The sequence below is a fragment of the Pristiophorus japonicus genome, chromosome 4 (assembly GCF_044704955.1).
Source record: "Pristiophorus japonicus isolate sPriJap1 chromosome 4, sPriJap1.hap1, whole genome shotgun sequence".
NCBI classification, from domain to species: domain Eukaryota; kingdom Metazoa; phylum Chordata; class Chondrichthyes; family Pristiophoridae; genus Pristiophorus; species Pristiophorus japonicus.
The window spans coordinates 305,145,737-305,168,091 of NC_091980.1; the positions used below are offsets into that span (position 1 = coordinate 305,145,737).

Genomic DNA, 22,355 nt, shown 5'->3' on the forward strand with positions numbered 1-22,355 from the left:
GCAGCTGGCACCTGTGGAACCGTACCCCCCATCAGGGAACTAACATACACTTAATATGTTACTGTCAATAAAGCAGAATCCAAAATCCTCATGTTAGTACCAGTTGGGCAAACCAAAAAGATAGACTGATGAAACCCAATACTGACTTGAATTTCATCTTTGTAAGTGGGCCAGTGAAGGAACCACTTTCACGGGCAGGTGAGGGGAGCTGTAGAGGGGAATCCACACACACAATATACAAAAGGAAGCCTCATCCTTCCACACACTAACTGAATTAGGTTAAATGCCAACGATCTACAATACACTACCTGAAAGGGCAGTGGCAGCAGATTCAATAGTAACTTTCCTAAGGGAATTGGGTAAATAGGCAAAGGGGGAACATTTGGAAGGCTGTGGAGAATGAGCAGGGAGAGAGTTTAATTGGATAGCTCAGAGCTGGCACAGGGACAGTGGGTTGAATGGCCTCCTTCTTTGCCGTATCACTCCCATCATTCTATGAGCATGAAGATTATAAGCCTGTGGTTTAAAGGGTTTAACAATGAGAGCATCCTTCCGCAAATATGTCAGACCTTCAGTGCGTCCAAGAACAGACCAAGGAACAAGCTGGAACGCCATGCACCTCACCGGGAAAATATAACGGGTAAATTTTATTCCATTTCTCAGCAAACAATATAAATACAAAGAGACATGAACTGTACACGTTTGTCATTTATTACAAAATAAATATTCTAATTGTTTAAAAAAACTCCAGCTGTTGAATGTTGCGATGCATCCTTTGGCTGGGACGTTAAATCGAGGCTCCGTCTGCGGTCCTGGTGGATGTCAGCGATCCTACGGACAATGTTCCCCAACTTTTTTGGGGGGGGCCATGGAGCCCCTTTAACGAGCAGCGCAGCCTATTCAAAAATCTGCGCATTTTCTCAATACAAAAGCTCACCAGCTGTGCGGGACCCCTAGAGTGTTGCATAGCTTAAAAGTATTACCGCCCATGGCACTGCTCAAAGAGCCAGTCGACCTCCCGGTTCCCCGCTGGCATTCCCCCCTCAACCAGCAGCGCCAAATTGGTCATTTATCAAGCTGCTGTTTTTTTTTGGGGGGGGGGGGGGGGGGGAAGGAGGTGGCAGTGGTGGGATCTTACTGTGTGTGAAACAGCTGCCATATTTACCTACATAACAGCAGTCCTGGCCAACATTCATCCTTCAACCAATGCAGTATCTGGTCATTTATCTCATTGCTGTGTGTGGGAGCTTGCTGTGCACAAATTGGCTGCCGCATTTCCCTGCATTCACAACAGTAACTGATTGGTTGTAAAGTGTTTTGGGATGTCACGAGGTCGTGAAAGGTCTTATAGAAATACAAGTGTTCTTTCTTTCCTGATCAATCCTCCATGAGAATTTCCAGCTCCTCGATAGGAACCCGAATTCGGATCTCCTTTTCAGTCATTAAGTCCACGGTTTCTTGGAGCTGCCCAGGTAAGTGGCCAACTGCATCCAGGTACAAGACCTGAGGAACAATGAAGAAGGTACTTAGTTACTTTTCCAGAATGTCGACCCACAGCAGCCGTGGCTCAGTAGCACTCTGAGTCAGAAAGTGGTGGGTTCAATTCCCACTCCGGGGACTTGAGCACACAATCAGATATTCCCAGTGCAGTGCTGAGGGAGCGCTGCAGTGTCAGAGGTGCTGTCTCTTGGAGGAGATGTGAACCCAAGGCCCCGCCTATTCAGGTGGATGTAAAAGATCGCTATTTGAGGAAAAGCAGAATGTTTTCCTGGTATCATGGCCAATACTTAACTCTCAAATAACCCCAGCAAAATGGTCATTCCCTCATTGCTGTCTGTGGGACCTTACCACGTGCAAATTAGCTGCCACGTTTCCCACATTACAAACGTAACCACACACTTCAAAAGTTGTTGGGGTTAGGTGTGAAACCAAAAAAGTACTTTTCATGCAAAGGGTAATTTGAAACTCTCTCTCCCCCAAAAGGCTGCTGAATCAATCAAAATTGCCAAGACTGAGTTTACTCTCATAGCTTATGAGAGTAAACTAGCAAGAAATATAAAAACAGACACCAAGAGCTTCTACAGGTGCATAAAAATGAAGCGAGTAGCTAAAGTAAACATTGGTCCCTTAGAGGATGAGACTAGGGAATTAATAATGGGAAACAGAGAAATGGCAGAGACATTGAACAAATATTTTGTATCGGTCTTTACGGTAGAAAACTCTAAAAACATCCCAATAATAGATAATCAAGGGGCTATAGGGAGGGGGGAGAACTTAAAACAATCACTATCACTAGAGGAAACAGTACTGGGCAAACTAATGGGACTAAAGGTGGACAAGTCCTCTGGACCTGTATTTTGAGGGGGCACAGCCTCAAAATACAGGGGAGCCAATTTAAAACCGAGTTGAGAAGGAATTTCTTCTCCCAGAGGGTTGTGAATCTGTGGAATTCTCTGCTCAAGGAAGCAGTTGAGGCTAGCTCATTGAATGTATTCAAGTCACAGATAGATAGATTTTTAACCAATAAGGGAATTAAGGGTTACGGGGAGCGGGCGGGTAAGTGGAGCTGAGTCCACGGCCAGATCAGCCATGATCTTGTTGAATGGCGGAGCAGGCTCGAGGGGCTAGATGGCCTACTCCTGTTCCTAATTCTTATGTTCTTATGATGGCCTGCATCCTAGGGTCCTAAAAGAGGTGGTTGCAGAGATAGTGGATGCATTGGATGTAATCTACCAAAGTTCCCTGGATTCTAGGGAGGTCCCAGCGGAGTCTATCATTAAAGTAGTAGCAGGACATTTAGAAAATCATAAGGCAGTCAAGCTGAGTCAGCATGGTTTTATGAAAGGTGAATCATGTTTGACAAATTTGCTGGAGTTTTTTGATCATGTAACGAACAGAGTGGATAAAGGGGAACGAGTAGATGTGGTGTATTTGAATTTCCAGAAAGCATTCGATAAGAGTGTCACATAAAAGGTTACTGCACAAGATAAAAGCTCATGAGGTTGGGGGTCATATATCAGTGTGGATAGAGGATTGGCTAACTAACAGAAAGCAGAGAATTGGGAAACAGTAACTAGTGGGGTGCCACAGGGATCAGTGCTGGGGCCTCAACTATTTACAATCGATATTAATGACTTGGATGAAGGTACCGTGTGTATTGTAGCCAAATTTGCTGATGATACATAGATAGGTGGGAAAGCAAAGAATCTACAAAGGGATATAGATCGGCTAAGTGAGTTGGCAGAAATTTGGCAGTTGGAGTATAATGTGGGAAAATGTGAGGTAGGAAAAATAAAAAAAGCAAATTATTTAAATGGGGAGCGATTACAAAATGCGGTGGTACAGAGGGATCTGGGGGTTCTTGTACGTGAAACACAAAATGTTAGCATACAGGTACAGCAAGTAATGAGGAAGGCAAGTGGAATGTTGGGCTTTATTGCAAGGGGGATAGAGTATAAAAGCAGAGAAGTCCTGCTACAACTGTACAAGGTATTGGTGAGACCACACCTGGAATACTGCGTACAGTTTTGGTCTCCTTATTTAAGAAGGGATATACTTGCACTGAGGGGCAGAGTGGCCTCCTCTTGTTCTTACTCGAGCCCATAACCTTCTGAGCCAGAGGTGAGAGTGCGCATTGCATTCCCGTGTACACATCGAAAAGGTTAGCAATGTTGCATAAAAACAGTCTGATCACCCTAGGTGCAAAGTTAGTTAACGGCTCGGAGCCTGAATTGCTGCCCTACCTTTGCCCATGGACATTCCTGCAGTGCTCTGTAAAACACACCCTTACTTCTCTCAACATTTCCTTGTGCAGCCTGTTTTATTGGAGGGTTGAAGGGAAAAAAAACGTCAGAACTGGAGCGCGTCATCAACTGCAACATTTCACCAGTCAACTGCGTGCAATTGGAGATGGGAACAAAATTATTATAAAAGGAGGAAGGCATTTTGTTTCCTGATTTTAATCGCACTTATCCCCACTGGTGGGGCAAACGCAGGTGAGTCCCTCCCTGACTGGTGCTCGAAGGTATGGACCCACCACAGCTCCAGGATCAGCCCTGGAAACTAGGTAATGCTGCAGGTAGGCAGGAACTCAGAGACAATCTGCTCCTCCCATCGCAGTACGGGACGGGGAGTGCTAGTCCGCACCACACACAATCAGAGAATAGCACAGCACAGGAGGAAGCCATTCGGCCCATCGAGTCTGCGATCCAGTCAGTCCCACTCCCCCGCTCTTTTCCCCATATCCCTACAATGTTTTTCTCCAAGCATTTATCCAATTCCCTTTTGAAGGCTACGATTGAATCTGTATCCACCACCCTATCAGGCTGTGCGTTCCAGATCCTAACCACTCGTTGCATAAAAACGGTTATTCCTCTTGTCGCCTCTGGTTCTTTCACCTTAAAGCAGTACCCTCCGGTTATCGACCGGTCAGCCATCGGAAACTGTTTCTCTTTATTTACTCTATCTAAACCCTTCGTGATTTTAAACTCCTCGATCAAATCTCCTCTCAGCCTTCTCTTCTCCAAGGAGAATGTATTAGAAAGATGAACTTTTAAATACAAATGCATGTAAGGACTATGTAAAGAAGGGACCTAGAGCTGGTAAGTGGGATTAGACTGGATGACCTTTTGTTGGACGGCGCAGATACGATGGTAAGTACTTCAGGAAATTGAATACTGCTAGAGCGATCTCCTGGACGGGTCGGAGAGGAATTTTTCCAGATTTTTCCCCCCCAATTGGCCTGGGTTTTTATCTGGTTTTTGCCTCTCCCAGGAGATCACATGGCTCCAGTTGGGGTGGAGTGTAGAATGTCTTAGTGTAAGGGGTGTCGCAGTTGTGTGGGGCGGACTGGTTGGGCTGGGTGCTCTTTACCTTTCCGTCATTGTACATAGGTTTATATGTAACCTTCAGGGCTGCTGACCGAGGGCCGTGCGGCTCTTTGTCAGCCGACGCGGACACGGTGGGTCAAAATGGCCGCCTTCTGCGCTGTAAATTTCTATGTTTCTTTCTATGTTTCTATGAAGAGAGGGGCCAGGCCCATCAATGCTTGCCCATTTACAGAATAGAATCAGCCAGCCCAGGACTTGGCCATCTGCCTATGGGGAAAGACCAGGGGAGTGGGACTAATTAGATAGCACGTTCCGAGAGCCTGCACGGACACGCTGAGCCGAATGACCTCCTTCTGTTCTTTATGATCCTATGATTTATAACCAAAGTTTAACAGCCAATTTGCAGTATTAATGGTGTCGACAACCTTTAAGTGCCAGATCCACCCCAAGGGTTGACGCTCAGTTGGCCTCCAGGGTTATGATTTGAGGGGTTCATAGGCACGGTAAGGATACTATAAAAACAAAAACCGTAAATGTGGCTAGAGAACAGGCGGCTCCTCCGACTGACAGCACCAACGCCCGCGGTTTGTTCTTACCGTAAAGTGCAGGTACATCCTCCAGAGTAAAACGCAGTGTGCACCAGCGTCGGTCTGTACCGCGTGCTCAAATAGTGCCCGGATCCGATTGGCGAGGCCCGTTTCTGGGAGAGTGCTGTGCACGAGCCCAACATCTGCCCTGTGGAGACAGGATGGAGAAATAAATGGATGTATTGGTGACCATTTTCCAACAGTCTATCGACTCGGGATCAGTTCCTATGGACTGGAGGGTAGCTAATGTAACACCACTTTTTAAAAAAGGAGGGAGAGAGAAAACGGGTAATTATAGACCGGTTAGTCTGACATCAGTAGTGGGGAATCAATCATTAAGGATGAAATAGCAGCGCATTTGGAAAGTAGTGACAGGATCGGTCCACGTCAGCATAGATTTATGAAAGGGAAATCATGCTTGACAAATCTTCTGGAATTTTTTGAAGATGTAACTAGCAGAGTGGACAAGGGAGAACCAGTGGATGTGGTGTATTTGGACTTTCAAAAGACTTTTGACAAGGTCCCGCACAAGAGATTGGTGTGCAAAGTCAAAGCGCATGGTACTGGGGGTAATGTACTGACGTGGATAGAGAACTGGTTGGCAGACAGGAAGCAGAGAGTCGGGATAAACGGGTCCTTTTCAGAATGCAGGCAGTGACTAGTGGAGTGCCGCAGGGCTCAGTGCTGGGACCTCAGCTCTTTACAATATACATTAACGATTTAGATGAAGGAATTGAGTGTACTATCTCCCAAGTTTGCAGATGACACTAAGCTGGGTGGCAGTGTGAGCTGCGAGGAGGACGCTAAGAGGCTGCAGGGTGACTTGGACAGGTTAGGTGAGTGGGCAAATGCATGGCAGATGTAGTATAATGTGGATAAATGCAAAAACACGAAGGCAGAATATTATCTGAATGGCGGCAGATTAGGAAAAGGGGAGGTGCAACGAGACCTGGGTATCATGGTTCATCAGTCATTGAAGGTTGGCATGCAGGTACAACAGGCGGTGAAGAAGGCAAATGGTATGTTGGCCTTCATAGCTAGGGGATTTGAGTATAGGAGCGGGGAGGTCTTACTTCAGTTGTACAGGGCCTTAGTGAGGCCTCACCTGGAATACTATATTCAGTTTTGGTCTCCTAATCTGAGGAAGGACGTTCTTGCTATTGAGGGAGTGCAGCGAAGGTTCACCACTGATTCCAGGGACTGGATCAACTGGGCCTTTATTCACTGGAGTTTAGAAGGATAAGAGGGGATCTCATAGAAACGTATAAGATTCTGACGGGACTGGACAGGTTAGATGCCGGAAGAATGTTCCCGATGTTGGGGAGGTCCAGAACCAGGGGACATAGTCTTAGGATGAGGGATAGGCCATTTAGGACCGAGATGAGAGAAACTTCTTCACTCAGTGAGTTGTTAACCTGTGGAATTCCCAGCCGCAGAGAGTTGTTGATGCCAGTTCATTGGATATATTCAAGCGGGAGTTAGATTATGGCCCTTACGGCTAAGGGGATCAAGGGGTATGGAGAGAAAGCAGGAAAGGGGTACTGAGGGAATGATCAGCCATGATCTTATTGAATGGTGGTGCAGGCTCGAAGGGCTGAATGGCCTACTCCTGCACCTATTGTCTATGTTTCTGTGACCGATAACGGACGATCGCTCCAGACAGCAGGGATACTGTTCCCAAGCACGGCCTGGAGATTCACGGCTTCCAGCGGCCTCTGCAAACCACATCTGTGGCTTGCTCTCCTCACTCCATTCCCCGTTTCTCCAACACTGGTGGCATATTCGCGAAACGGTGCACCTCCACCTTGTCTACAGTTTCTCACGGAGACCCAGTTTCACCTCTTCCAGACTCCTCGTCCTCCCAGTTTCCCTCTCACGCTTCCCACTCCAAATTTATTCTCCTGCACTCCCTTGAACATGACTTATGTGTTGCCTAAAATATATTTCCCCGTCTCCCTCACCGTACAAAATTCAATTGCTGCTCATCACTGTCAGGAAGCTTTGGAAATCCATAAAGGGGCTGATTTTGGTGTCGCAGCTTATTTAAACGGCAATTTTACACGGAATAGTGAAGACTGATATAGTCACAAGTCAAACTCTGCCAAATAGCTCAGCAAAATTTAGCCGGTGAATAACAGCAGCATAAGAACACAAGAATGAGGAGCAGGAGTAGGCCATTTGGCCCTTCCAACCTGCTCCACCATTGAAGATGATCATGGCTTATCTTCTACATCAACTCCACCTTCCTGCACTATCCCAACACTTCTTAGTATCCAAAAATCTATCGATCTCTGTCTTGAATATACTCCAAGACTCAGCATCCACAGTCCTCTGGGGTAATGAATTCCAAAGATTCACCACCCTTTGAGTGAAGAAATTTCTCCTCATCTCAGTCCAAAATGGCCAACCCCTTATTCTGGTTCTAGACACCCCAAGCCAGGGGAAACATCCTCTCTGCATCTACCCTGACAAGCCCCTTTAGAATTTTGTGTTTCAATGAGATCACCTCTCATTCTTCTAAACTCTAGCGAATATAGGCCTAGTCTACACAATCTCTCCTCATAGGACAACCCCCCCCCCCCATCCCAGGAATCAGTCTGGTGAACCTTAGTTGCACTCCCTCTAAGGCAAGTACATCCTTCCTGAGGTCATCATCATCATTGGCAGTCCCTCGGAATCGAGGAAGACTTGCTTCCACTCTTGAAGTAAGTTCTTTGGTGGCTGAACAGTCCAATACGAGAGCCACAGAGTTTGTCACAGGTGGGACAGAAAGTAACCTTAGGTAAGGAGGCCAAAACTGCACACAATACTCCAGGTGTGGTCTCACCAGGGCCCTATATAATTGCAGTAGGACTTCTTTACTCTTATACGCCAATCCTTTTGTAATAAAGCCCAACGTACCATTTGCTTTCCTAAATGTTTGCTGTACCTGTATATTAACTTTCTGCGACACTTGTACAAGGACACCCAGGTCGCATGTAGGGCAGCAAGGTCCCGGTCTCGATCCCCGGCCTATGCCGAGTCAACTGGCCAGGGCAGCATCCCTGTCGGAAGTGCATGTGTCCATGGGGCAAAGGACAACATCAGGCTCAGCTGTGTTTGCCCCCATGACCTTGCAGACTGCCAACTCGCATGGTCAAGGCCTATTCAGCACAAGGAATAGGTACCATGGGGCAACTTGTGTCCATGGAAACAGTTGGGCTCGTCCTTGGAGCAGAAAATGGGTGGAAAGAAAGAAAGGACAAAACCAAGTGTTGAATTTTACTGGGCAGAATATTCTTGCATTCACTACGCTCTCCCTGTTTGTTCAGCACATAGAAGATGCAAACTTGATGACAACATTTATACAGTGCCTTCAAAGTATTATATGTCCCAAGGCACTTCACAGGTCAGTTTTCAGACAAAATTTGACATGGAGTCACATAGAGGTATTAGGGCAGGTGATCAAAAACTTGGTCAAAGAGGTAGGTTTTAATGAGCAACTTAAAGGAGTAGAGAGGAGTTCGCAGTTGTTTGGGGAGGGAATTCCGAACTTTAAGCCTTGGCAGCTGAAGGCACGGCCACCAATGTTGGAGCGGTTAAAATTGGTAATGCGCAAGAGGGCAGAATTGGAGGAGTGCAGAGATCTGGGAGGGTTGTAGGGCCGGAGGAGATTACAGAAGGAGGGTCGAGGCCATGGAAGGATTTGAAAAGGATGAGAATCTTAAAATCGAGGCGTTGCTGGACTGGGAACCAATGTAGGTCAGCAAGCACGGAGTTGATGGCCGAATGGGACTTGGTCAGGGATAGAGATAGGCATGGATGAGGGTTTCAGCAGCAGATAAGCTGAGGCAGGGGTGGAGAAGGGCGATATTACAGAGGTGGAAGTAGGCAGTCTTGATGGTGGAGAGGAAATGTGGTCGGAAGCTCATCTCAGGGTCAAATAAGACGCCAAGGTTGCGAACGGTCTGGTTCAGCCTCAGACAGTGGCCAGGAAGAGGGATCGAGTCGGTGGCTAGGGAGCGGAGTTTGTGGCGGGGACCGAAGACAATGGCTTCAATCTTCCCAATATCTAATTGGAGGAAATTTCCGCTCCTCCAGAGCTGGATATGGGATAAGCAGCGAGACTAATCAGAGGCAATGGAGGGGTTGAGAGAGGTGGTTCTGGTGAGGTGGAGCTGGGTGTCATCAGCGCACAGCTTGTGAGATACGTAGCTTCAAATCAGGTCTTACCTCTGCACAGAATCTACACGCTCTTTCCTCTGCTCTTCTGCGTGGATTGCAAACAACCACGGTAGTATCGTGCCTTTCGCAGTCCTGGCGATGCTGTCAAAGAACCTCCTGGCTCTGCTGCCATTGTGAGACTGGTTTTCAACCCGAACGTACAGCTTCCAGAGATCATGGTTGCCAGGATACTGCCTCAAAGCCTGTGCAAGTGTCTCGCGAAGGGGCCCCAAGGGATACACGCTGACCTTCATGTGGTACCTCAGCAGCGTCACGTGCATCATAGTCAGCCTCTCGGAGGCAGAGGTCACTCTGTGTCCCCAGGCGCTCCCGTCGAGTTTGATTTTGTCCGGCGAGGAGGGGGCTACAAGCCTTTCGGAAGCCTGCCTGTAGAGTGCATCAGCAGCCTGAATGCCCACTGTGAGGTACTGGAAGAGAGCAAAGCAACCTAGGAGGCTTACCAGCTGACCAGGCCTCTGTTGTCCCAACGGACCTGGTGAAGTTAAGTCGTTGGTTAACCAGTCCTGCAAAGAGTGTTCGTAGGTTTTTCGTGCTTTCAGCACATTAACTGGCAACACGTCACCTGCGTACGGTGAATAGGCGTTACCCTGGGCAAATCTGGTTAGGATGTAAACGGCTCGACATGTCGCTGACCCAGCAACGTTCCCCATTAACTCCAGCTCCAACGAGGCATAGAGGAAGCAGAGGTCACACAGCGGGGAGCTCTTCAGGCCCTGAGTGACGGCCATAGCAATGGCCGTGTCAAAGACGTTTCGTGAATCCTCCACGTTGCCCAGTAGCCATTCCAAGTGGGCGTACTCTTTCCACAGGGCCAGATTGTTCCTGTTTTCAGTCTCCTTCAGAAGGCCTTTGGCCAGTCTCTTGCTCCTCTTCCCCTGAGATTTCAGCTGCTTCTTGTTCCTGAGCTGCAGGTTCCACACAACCTGTCAATCAGTTAACACACAATGATTCTTAAACATCTTGCCAGTCCCCCCAACTCTTCCTCCCTCCCCCAACCCCCACCCCCTACCTCATCTCCTGAAAGCACTGACACGTGGGTGGGGCAACGTAGATCTAACGGTCACCTTCCTGCACCTCACCCACTCCTCCGCCTGTTCATCACGGGAGCCTGGACAGCGAGTGTCGACAGTGAGTGTCGACAGTGAAAGCAGGAATGGGGTTCTGAAGTGCATGATCAGCCTTGATCATACTGAATGGTGGTGCAGGCTCCAAGGGCCAAATGGCCTACGGCTGCACCTATTTTCTATGTTTCTATCCCGGGGATGAGAGGGTTGTCCTATGAGGAGAGACTGAATAGAATGAGCCTATACTCTCTGGAGTTTAGAAGAGTGATGTCATTGAAACGTACAAGATTCTGAGGGGGATTGACAGGGTAGATGCTGAGAGGCCATTTCCCCTTCCTGGAGAATCTGGAACAAGGGGCCATAATCTTAGGATAAAGACTGAGATGAGGAATATCTTCACTCAGAGGGTTGTGAATCTTTAGAATTCTCTACCCTGGAGGGCTGCAGATGCTGAGTCATTAAATATATTCAAGACAGATAGATACATTTTTGGGCACCAAGGGGATCAAGGGTTACGGAGATAGTGCCGGACGGTGAAGTTGAGGTTGAAGATCAGCCATGATCTTATTGAATGGCGGTGCAGGCTCAAAGCGCTAAATGGCCTACTCCTGCTCCTAATTCTTATGTTCTTTCACATTCACAGGATGTCCCAAAGCACTTCTCAGCCAATGAAGCACTTTTGAAGTGTATTGTTATTTCGGCAAACAGGGCAGCCAATTTGTGTACAGCAAGGTTCCACAAACAGCAATGATATAAATGATTAGATAATCTGTGTTGGTGATTGAGGGATAAATATTGGCCAGGACACCGGGGATAACTTCCCTGCTCTTCTTTGAAATAGTGCCATGGGATCTTTTACGTCCACCTGAGAAAGATTAGATGGGGCCTCGGTTTAACGTCTCATTCGAAAGACGGCACCTCCGACAGTGCAGCACTCCCTCAGTACTGCAGTGAAGCAATCAATCTGTTGGGTCATTAGCTGGGGCAGTCAGGGTGCGACAATCTGACAACCTGTCCCCTACCCTCCCCCTGCCTCTGCCCTGCAGGAGGGTGGCGGGATTTTAAAAAAATCCATAAGCTGTATTTTCATTGACATCTAGTGAAACCTGTTAGTGCGTGCCTGTGGATATGAAGGGAGAAGTGGCCAAGACACGCATGCGATGTCCTCCATGGTGGAATAGCCAACGACTCACTCACACATAAAGAATGGCCACTCGGGCAAAGAACTAGAAGGGGATTTGGTGCCAATGGAAACAACTTCAGGAGAGGAGAAAGATACCAAATAGAACGAGGGAGAATAGGCTCTCGACTTACTTAAATCTACGTAATATAGCTCTTTAAAATTATGAATTATGAGTAGATTGAGAGTGTCTCCACTTGTGAGAAAGAGCAAAATTAGAGACCATCAATAGAAGATAGTTATCAGGAAATCAAAAAGTTTGATTAAAAAGTACTTAGATGTGCACTTGAAGTGCCATAATCTATAAGGCCACAGACCAAGAGCTGGAAAAAGTAGGATTTCTGGAAAAAGTAGGATTTCGGCTGGAAAGCTCTTTTTTTGACTGGCGCAGACATGATGGGCCGAATGGCCTCCTTATGTGCTATAAATTTCTATGGTTCTATGAGTAAGTCACCAGCATGGGGAGGAATGAGACTTCTGATGAAGAGAGAAGGCTGTGGGATGACCTGACAGAGGCCTTTAAGATTATGAAAGGGTTTGATAGAGTAGACGTAGAGAAAGTGTTTCCACTTGTGGGGGAGACCAGGACTAGGGGCTATAAGATAGTCACTAATAAATCCAATCGGGAATTCAGAAGGAACTTCTTTACCCAGAGAATGGCGAGAATGTGGAACTTGCTACCACAGGGAGTGGTTGAAGTGAATAGTATCGATGCATTTAAGGGGAGGCTAGAGAAGCATATGAGGGAGAAGGGAATCGAGGGTTATGCTGAAGGAGTTAGATGAGGAAAGACGGAAGGAGGCTCGAGTGGAGCATAACCGCGGCATGGAGTGGTTGGGAATCAGGGGGCATGGAATGGTTTCCGATGTAAGCTGTAGATTATTGAGTGCTCCTACCTTTGATTTCTCGTACTGCAGCCAGCTCAGTGCCAGCTCCAACCGCTCTTCCCCGGCAAACAGGGGCAGGGCTTGGTGAAACGCAGCCCGTATGAAGTCCTCCCCTGCTTTGCAGTGGCCGGCTGCCCTCTTCTGATCGGGCACTGTGGCCACGAAGCCGACAGCGCTCACTCCCGAGGCCAGGGAGTCAGAGCAAGCCAGCGGTCTCTCGCCGCCCGTCCCGCTGGCAAACAGGCCGGGCTCGTCCAGTGCCACATTCAGGCAGGAGGTTGGAAGGCCAAGTCCCACTGGAATCCCCAGCAGTTGCAAAAAGGAGGACATGAGCTGGAACCTCAGCTGCGGGCTGGAGATTTTGAACATCGAGCAACCAACATCATCAAACAGAACCTGTTTTTATTTTTTTTTTAAAAAAAAGATATTAAAGCTTTAGTGAACCACGAAAGATGCTCTCGTATTTTAAACAAATCCTAATTTGCGTTTAATACAAAGACACATGGTCCTTTTGAAGTGCGACAGATTGTTTGCTGATGTGACACTCTGCTCCAAAAGGCAATTCATTGTGTGAAACACTGCGTGGTGTGACCAGGTGCTGAATTTATTTATACCTTTTGATCTTTCCAAAATCCTGATTGACCTGATCCCGATTTAATTTCCTAAAGCCATTTCTGTTTTGCAAGCAACGGGATTTGGAGCGGGTCAATAAATCTGGAATCTCCGAGTGACACTGACCACATTTCCCAACAGGAAATATGAGCCAGTGGCTCAGTGGGCAGCACTCTCGCCTCAGTCAGAAGGTCGTGGGTTCAAGTCCCACTCCAGAGACTTGAGCCCAAAAATCTGGGCTGACGCTCCCAGTGCAGTGCTGAGGGAATACTGCACTGTCGGAGCCGTCTTTTGGATGAAACGTTAAACCAAGACCCCACCTGCCCTCTCGGGTTAACATTAAAGATCCCATGACACCATTCAAAGAGCAGCAGGGGCGTTCTCCCCAGTGTCCTGGTCAATATTTAGCCCTGAACCAACATCACTATCTGGTCATTATCTCATTGCTGTGTGTGGGACCTTGCTGTGTACAATTTGGCTGCCTCATTTCCTACATTACAACAGTGACTACATTTCAAAAGTACTTAATTGGCTGTAAAGCGCTTTGGGACGTCCTAAAGTCATGAAAGGGGTGAAATCACTTGTTTGCTCATTTCTTAGGGCGAGGCAGCTATCGAATTCTCGCTCTACCTGGACCCCTTCCTCTGGCCTCTTACCCTCTCCAGATCTCTTCATTGCAAACTGCCGATGGGACATCAGCCGTCTCAATTTCTCCGCTCCCCTCACTCACTCCAACCTACCTCCCTCTGAACTTGCAGCACTCCGCTCGCTCAGATCCAACCCTAACCTGGTCATCAAACCTGCTGACAAGGGTGGCGCTGTTGTTGTTTGGCGAACCGACCTCTACCTGGCAGAGGCTGATCGCTAACTCTCTGACACCTCCTCCTACCTCCCCCTGGACCATGACCCCATTACTGAACATCAAGCCATCATTTCCCAGACCGTCACTGACCTCATCTCCTCTGGAGAGCTTCCCTCCACAGCCACCAATCTCATAGTTCCCCAACCCTGCACCAGCCGCTTCTACCTCCTGCCCAAGATCCACAGCCAGGACTGCCCTGGTAGACCCATCGTTTCAGCCTGTTCTTGCCCCACAGAACTTATTTCTTCCTATCTCAACTGTATATTTTTTCTCCCTTTGTCCACGCTCTTCCCACCTACATCCGCGACTCCTCTGACGCCCTCCGTCACTTTAACAGTTTCCCGGCCCCAACCGTCTCCTTTTCACTATGGACGTCCAATCCCTCTACACTTCCATCCCCCCCACTGAGGGTGCTCTGCTTCTTCCTCGGGCAGAGGTCCAAGCAGTTCCCACCCACCACTCTCCCTCCTCCGCCTGGCTGAACTTGTTCTCACATTGAACAACTTCTCCTCTAACTCCACTCACTTCCTCCAAATTAAAGGTGTTGCTATGGGAACCCACATGGGTCCTAGCTATGCCTGCCTTTTCGTGGGATATGTGGAACATTCTTTGTTCCAGTCCTACTCGGGTCCCCTCCCTCACCTCTTTTTCCGGTACATTGATGACTGTATCGGTGCTGTTTCCTGCTCTCGCCCTGAACTAGAACATTTCTTTCACTTTGCATCCAATTTCCACCCTTCCCTCACCTTCACACAGTCCATCTCCAACTCTTCCCTTCCTCGACTTCTCCATCTCTATCTCTGGGGATAAGCTTTCGACCAGTATCCACTATAAGCCCACTGACTCCCACAGCTATACTTCCTCCCACCCCTCATCCTGCAAGGACTCCATTCCATTCTCCCAGTTTTTCCGTCGCATTTGCTCTGATGACGCCATCTTTCACACTAGTGCCTCTGACATGTCTTCCTTTTTTCTCAACTGAGGATTCCCCTCCGCCGTGGTTAACCTGGCCCTCGCCTGTGTCCGTTCTATTTCCCACACCTCCGCTCTCACCCCTTCCCCTCCCTCTCAGAACCACGATAGGGTTTCCCTTGTCCTCACCTTTCACCCCACCAGCCTCCTCGTTCAACGGATTATCCTCCGTCATTTCCTCCACCTCCAGTGTGATCCCACCACCAATCACATCTTCCCCTCCTCTCCCCTCTCAGCATTCCGAAGGGACCGCTCCCTCCGTGACACCCTGGACCATTCCGCAGTCACCCCCAGCACCCCCACCCCTTCCCACGGCACCTTCCCGTGCAAGTGCAGGAGATGCAATACCTGCCCTTTTACCTCCTCCCTTCCCACTATCCAGGGCCTCAAATACTCCCTCCAGGTGAAACAGCGATTTACTTGTACTTCTTTCAATTTAGTATCCTGTATTCACTGCTCACAATGTGGTCTCCTCTACATTGGGGAGACCAAGCGTAGATTGGGCAACCGCTTTGCGGAACACCTCCGTTCAGTCCGTAAGTGTGACCCTGAGCTTCCGGTTGGCTGTCACTTTAATTCCCCGCTCCACTCCCACTCTGACCTCTCCGTCCTCGGCCCCCTACACTGTACCAACGAAGCTCAACGTAAGTTCGAGGAACAGCACCTCATCTTTTGTTTAGGCACTTTACAGCCTTCTGGACTCAACATCGAGTTCAAAATTTCAGAGCGTAGCCGCTGCCAATCTTTGGCTCCCCTTTTCTCTTTCCCACCCCCCTGCCACTACCCCTCCCTCACAGCCTGTTTCTTTCTATTTTTCTCCATGTCTCTAATGGTAGTTGGTCATTAACCTGCCATTCACACCCTATCTTGACTAATGTTTTTCTAATTCCTGGCATTACCATTTGAATTTGGGCCATCACCCCTTTTGTCTCTCTAATCTCGCCTGTCTTCCACCCTATCACAGACCTTCCCTTTTGTTCTTTCTTCCCCTCCCCCTTTCAGTGCTTGTTAAGAATCCGTTCTTTCCGAACACTCTCCAGTTCTGACAAAGGGTCATCGACCCGAAACATTATCTCTGCTTCCTCTCCACAGATGCTGCCTGACCCGTTGAGATTTCCAGCATTTTCTGTTTTTAACCCACATTGTCATTCTGGTTTCTATGCCTCATTTCAACATTTAGGGGATTGAAATTACATTGCTCAATAAAGGTAATGAATATGTTATAGATTGTATGAAATTCTTCTGCTGTTTAATAAAGGCATCAACACAATTCTCGGGATACGGGCATCGCTGGCAAGGCTGGCATTCACAGATAAGGTGGTGAGCCTTCTAGTTCTTGTTGATGGAACTGATTGAAGTGCTGCAGCACTTCAGAGGGCAGTTAAGAGTCAACGTTGGTGTGGGACTGGTCACATATAAGCTAGATGGGGCAAGGGCGGCAGGTCTCCTTCCCTAAAGGACATTCGTTAGCTAGTTGGATTTTAACAACCACCCGACAGGCTTCATGACCATTTAAAAAATATCAGCTTTTTATTCCCAGATTCTCAAACTGCCGTGGTGGGAGTTGAACTCTCAGTCTCTGGATTAATAGTCAGTAACACAACCAGCCACTGCACTATCATACACCTGGTAAACTATTTCTAGAGTATGTGGTTTGTGCTCATGCAGTGACCAGTAGATGGAGCCGCACGTTCACATTTGCTGTAAAAGTGAAGCGTTTTATTAATACAGCAGCTCTCATGGTAATAGGATGCAACAACAGAAAAATATATCACACAAAGGGTAGCAGAAATCTGGAACTCCCTTTCCCCAAAAGGCTGTGGGCGCTGGGGGTCAATATAAATGTTCAATACAGAGATCGATAGATTGGTATCAAGCGATATGGACCGAAGGCAGGTAAATGGAGATGAAATCAGCAAAGATCTAATTGAATGGCGGAACAGGCTTGAGGGGCTGAATGACCTACACTTGTTCCTATATAGAATGCATACTAGCAGATCTCCCATGGCAGTGCTCAGGGCAGGTCAGAGGATGAGTTTAATTGCGACAGGAAGCAAGTACGACTCTTGCAAAAACTGCAAGAACAGATCACATTTCCTTGTTAATTTTTCTATACAGCAATTATTAACTTCTCAAATACATTCACATCTCCATTAAATAATATTTTTACAACGCACAAAGGCTGAACAGCGAATGACCTCCCTGGTGAACTCTAGGATGGGGTACAACTGGTCAGATGCCAAATCAAACAACGTGCTCTCATTTTGCCCCGCAAAATTCTTTGGTGCTAAGCTCACTGTGAGCTTGGCTCAGAGGTGTAATTAAAGTGTTTTTTATGCATTCTCCTGCAACAAGCCATTTGAAATCCATATTGCTGCACTGCTAGATCAGCAGCCAAAAATATTCCATTCATCAGCTGCTGTATAAATTGCACAGCAAATTGTCCCAGTGCATTTTAAATAATGTATTGGCCCTCTCGAGGGGAGAGGGATGTTACGTGTTATAAATACAAGTTCTTTCCAAAATAGAATCATAGAATGGTACTGTCATGTTTGTAACTACAATGTAACACCACTGTATTACTGTATACACTCAACTTAGATGCACAGCTTGACCACAGGGGGTGAACTTGTGGGAGACACTCCTTACCTGATCACACAGGTATATAAAGAGAGGTCCCACGCAGGGTCAGCACTTCTGGAGTCCTGTAATAAAGAGTTAAGGTCACAGAGTGGCCTTGTCCCTGGAATGTGCCTCGTGTGGTTTCATACTGTAGAGTAAGGACTTTACATTGGCGACGAGAAACGGGAATTCATAACCCACGAGAATGGCCACCGGTAGCACAGAGGAACGGTACTGTGTTGGGGAAGACTGGGCCGATTTTGTCGAGAGGCTTCAGCAAAGCTTTGTAACTAATGACTGGCTGGGGGATGCAGCGGCCGACAAGCGACAGGCTCATCTCCTGACCAGCTGCGGGCCAAAGACTTATGCGCTCATGAAGGACTTACTGGCACCCGGAAAGCCGTCGGACAAAACCTTTGAAGAGCTCAGCAAATTAATCGAGGAGCACCTCAAACCGGTGAGCAGCATACACGTGGCTCGACACAGATTCTACACCCACCGACGTCGTGAAGGACAGAGCATACCGGACTTTGTAGCAGACCTCCAGCGTTTGGCCAGCCTCTAAGTTCACAGACGCCTGCAGGGGGGAGATGCTAAAGGACTTCTTTATCGAGGGTATCGGTCATGCAGGAATTTTTTGCAAGTTAATTGAGACCAGGGACTTGACCTTGGAAGCAGCAGCGTTGTTAGCTCAAACTTTCATGGCGGGGAGGAAGAGATGAAAATGATTTACGCGCGCAATTCTGCCTCTAACGCGGCGATAGATCAGGGAGTCAACATCATAAATGCTACTCAGAGCTCAGCAGGCAGGCAGGGGCAGTCCGACATTTACCAGGCAGCAATAGATCTCAGAGCAAGATCTCAACAGAGACAATGGCAAGCTGAACGGTTTCACAGTGAACAATGCGTGACACCCACTAATAGGGTACTTAAGAGCAGTCAAAAGGACAGTCAGCGCGGAATTCCTGGCCATAGTCCCTTTGTCCCCAATAATGGAAACTTTCACTCATGCTGGAGGTGTGGGGGAAAACACTCAGCCAGATCTTGCAGATTTCAACAGTTTGTCTGCAGAAACTGCAATCTCAGTGGCCATTTAGCTCGAATGTGTAGAAAACCTGCAACCAGACTGAGATATGAGACAGAGGGACCAGAAAAGGGTTCTGTGAGGCAGGATGACTTTTGGGGCAAATCGATGGACGCCGAGGTTCAGCGGGTCCATGCGGCAAATGTTCACAGTTCATACACCAGAACGCCACCAATGATGATGAGGGTTTTGTTGAACGGCATCCCAGTACGCATGGAACTGGACACTGGGGCAAGCCAGTCACTCATGGGCGTTCAGCAATTCGAGAAGCTATGGCCGCTTAAAGCCAGTAGACCCAAATTAGAACGTATTGAGACACAATTACAGACTTACATCAAGGAAATCATTCCGGTGCTAGGCAGTGCAATGATGGCTGTCACACACAATGGGCTAGTGAACCGGCTGCCACTCTGGATTGTCCCGGGCAATGGTCCCACTCTGTTGGGGAGGAGCTGGTTAGCCGAGATGAACTGGAAATGGGGGGGATGTTCACACAATGTCCTCGGTGGAGCGAAGTTCGTGCTCACAAGTCCTACAACAATTCGAGTCACTATTTCATCCGGGCATCGGGACTTTCAAAGGCACTAAAGTAGTGATACACATCACCCCGGACGCCAGGCCAGTGCACCACAAAGCCAGAGCGGTGCCGTATGTGATACGGGAAAAAAATCGAGGGCGAATTGGACCGGTTGTTGCGAGAGGGCATCATCTCGCCTGTTGAATTCAGTGACTGGGCGAGCCCCATCGTTGCTGTTCCAAAAGCAGATGGCTCCGTCAGGATCTGTGGCGACTACAAGGCCACCATCAATCGGGTGTCCCTACAAGACCAATACCCGCTCCCAAGAGCAAAGGACCTTTTCGCCACACTGGTAGGCGGCAAGCTGTTCACCAAGTTGGACCTCACTTCAGCCTATATGACCCAGGAATTGGCCGACGAATCCAAAGTACTGACCACCATCACCACGCACAAGGGACTGTTTGCGTATAACAGGTGCCCGTTTGGCATTCGATCAGCGGCCGTGATTTTTCAACGTAACATGAAAGCCTGCTTAAATCCATCCCTGGAACGATTGTATTCCAGGATGACACCCTCAACATGGGTCAAGATATGGAGGAATACCTCCACAACCTGGAGGAGGTGCTACACCGACTGGACCGGGTAGGCCTGCGACTCAAGAAGTCTAAATGTGTGTTTTTAGCTCCTGAGGTTGAGTTTCTGGGCAGTAAGGCTGTTGCAGATGGGATTCGGCCCACCGAATCCAAAACAGAGGCGATTCGACGAGCACCCAGGCCCTGCAACACGTCGGAGCTGCGTTCATTCCTGGGACTGTTGAACTATTTCGGGAACTTTCTGCCGAACTTGAGCACGTTGTTGGAGCCGCTACATGTGCTCCTGCGTAAGGGTTGCGATTGGTTTTGGGGGGACTGTCAGAAACGGGCTTTTGATCGGACACGAAATCTATTTTGTTCAAACAAATTGTTGACCCTGTATGACCCCTGTAAACGTTTAGTTCTGACTTGTGATGCATCATCCTATGGGGTTGGGTGCGTGTTGCAGCAGGGTAATGCTGAGGGTCAGCTACAGCCTGTGGCTTATGCCTCCAGGTCACTCTCTTAAGCAGAACGGGGATATGGGATGGTCGAGAAGGAAGCGCTTGCATGCGTCTATGATCTAAAAAAAATGCATCAGTACCTCTTCGGTAGGAAGTTTCAATTAGAGACAGACCACAATCCACTCACATCCCTGTTGTCACCGACAGCAAGGCTGTCAATGCCAACGCATCAGCTCGCATACAGCGGTGGGCTCTCACCCTAGCTGCTTATGACTACTCCATCCGGCTCCGGCCCAGCACTGAAAACTGCACTGACGCACTCAGCAGGCTCCCACTGGTCACCACCGAGGGGGCAGCTGAGCAAAGCGCTGAGATGGTCATGGCTGTCGATGCCTTTGACAGTGCAGGCTCCCCCATCACAGCCCACCAGATCAAAATCTGGACAAACAGAGATCCCCTTCTGTCCTTGATTAAGAAATGTGTCCTGACTGGGGATTGGGCGCCCGCACACGGAGCATGCCCTGAGGATGTCAGACCGTTCCACAGGCGGATGAATGAGTTCGCCATCCAAGCCGACTGCCTACTATGGGGCAGCCGGGTAGTCATGCCCCAGAAGGGCAGAGAGGCATTCATCAGGGAACTCCACAGCGAGCACCCAGACATTGTGATGATGAAGGCCATTGCCCGGTCACACGTTTGGTGGCCTGGAATTGATTCAGACCTGGAACACTGTGTTTGCAGGTGCACGACCTGTGCCCAGGTGGGTAATGCTCCCAGGGAGGCCCCGCTCAGCCCGTGGCCCTGGCCCACCAAGCCATGGTCACGCATTCACATTGACTATGTGGGCCCGTTCATGGGGAAGATGTTCCTCATTGTAGTAGATGCGTACTCGAAATGGATCGAGTGCATCATCCACCACCGTGGAAAGCCTACGTGCGATCTTTACAACCCATGGCTTGCCGGACATCCTGGTTAGTGACAATGGCTCGTGTTTCACGAGCTATGAATTCCGGGAGTTTATGTCGGGCAATGGCATCAACCACATCAGGACTGCGCCGTTCAAGCCGGCCTCCAATGGCCAGGCGGAACAGGCAGTCCAAATCATTCAGCAAGGTATGCTCAGGATTCAAGAACCCTCCCAACAATGCCGCCTATCGCGCCTCCTGCTGGCCTATAGATCCCGCCCGCACTCGCTCATGGGGGTCCCGCCTGCAGAGCTACTCATGAAACGGACACTCAAAACTCGGTTGTCCCTCATCCACCCAGTCCTGACCGACAGAGTTGAGGGCAAGCGCAAGTCATAAAATGAGTATCATGACCGTAATTCAAGGGGGAGATGTATAGAAATAAATGATCCTGTATTCGTCCTCAATAATGCCATGGGGCCCAAATGGCTTGAGGGTACTGTAATTGGCAATGAGGGGAATAGGATCATCGTGGTAAAACTCAACAATGGCCAGATATGTCGTAGGCATCTAGACCAAGTAAAAAAAAAAGGTTCAGCATGGACACGGAGGAACCTGAAGAAGACCATGTGATGGAGCTCACACTACCACCAGCGAACATGCAATAAGAGCAATCGGAAGAATGCACAGTCCCTGAGGTCAGCCCGGACAGGCCAGAATCACCACAGGTGACAAACACTCACATCAGCGTCCAACAACCAAAACCCCAACTGCGGCGCTCCACGAGGGAGCGTAGACCACCTGAAAGACTGAACCTATGATCCCAGTAAGACTTTCATTGGGGGGGGGGGGAAGGTGATGTCATGTTTGTAACTACAATGTAACGCCACTGTATTACTGTATACACTCAACTTAGATGCACACCTTGACCACAGGGGGTGAACTTGTGGGAGACACTCCTTACCTGGTCATAC

General features: G+C 48.6%; 1 protein-coding gene across 3 annotated transcripts in view; it reads right to left on the reverse strand.

Moving 5' to 3' along the window:
- Positions 1 to 627: 627 nt before the first annotated feature.
- The window catches only part of nrde2 (NRDE-2, necessary for RNA interference, domain containing), a 101,094-nt gene continuing 79,366 nt past the window's right edge, over positions 628 to 22,355 (reverse strand). The window contains exons 10-14 of one of the 3 annotated variants that reach the window (XM_070879656.1): positions 12,781 to 13,167; positions 9,629 to 10,545; positions 5,426 to 5,564; positions 3,744 to 3,815; positions 628 to 1,503 (exon numbers count right to left, since the gene is read on the reverse strand). In XM_070879656.1, coding sequence (XP_070735757.1) covers positions 1,378 to 1,503; positions 3,744 to 3,815; positions 5,426 to 5,564; positions 9,629 to 10,545; positions 12,781 to 13,167 — 1,641 coding nt within the window. In that variant the 3' untranslated portion in view covers positions 628 to 1,377. Of the gene's footprint in view, positions 1,504 to 3,743; positions 3,816 to 5,425; positions 5,565 to 9,628; positions 10,564 to 12,780; positions 13,168 to 22,355 lie in introns of all 3 variants that reach the window. The other 2 variants (XM_070879654.1, XM_070879657.1) reach the window with 2 other exon arrangements.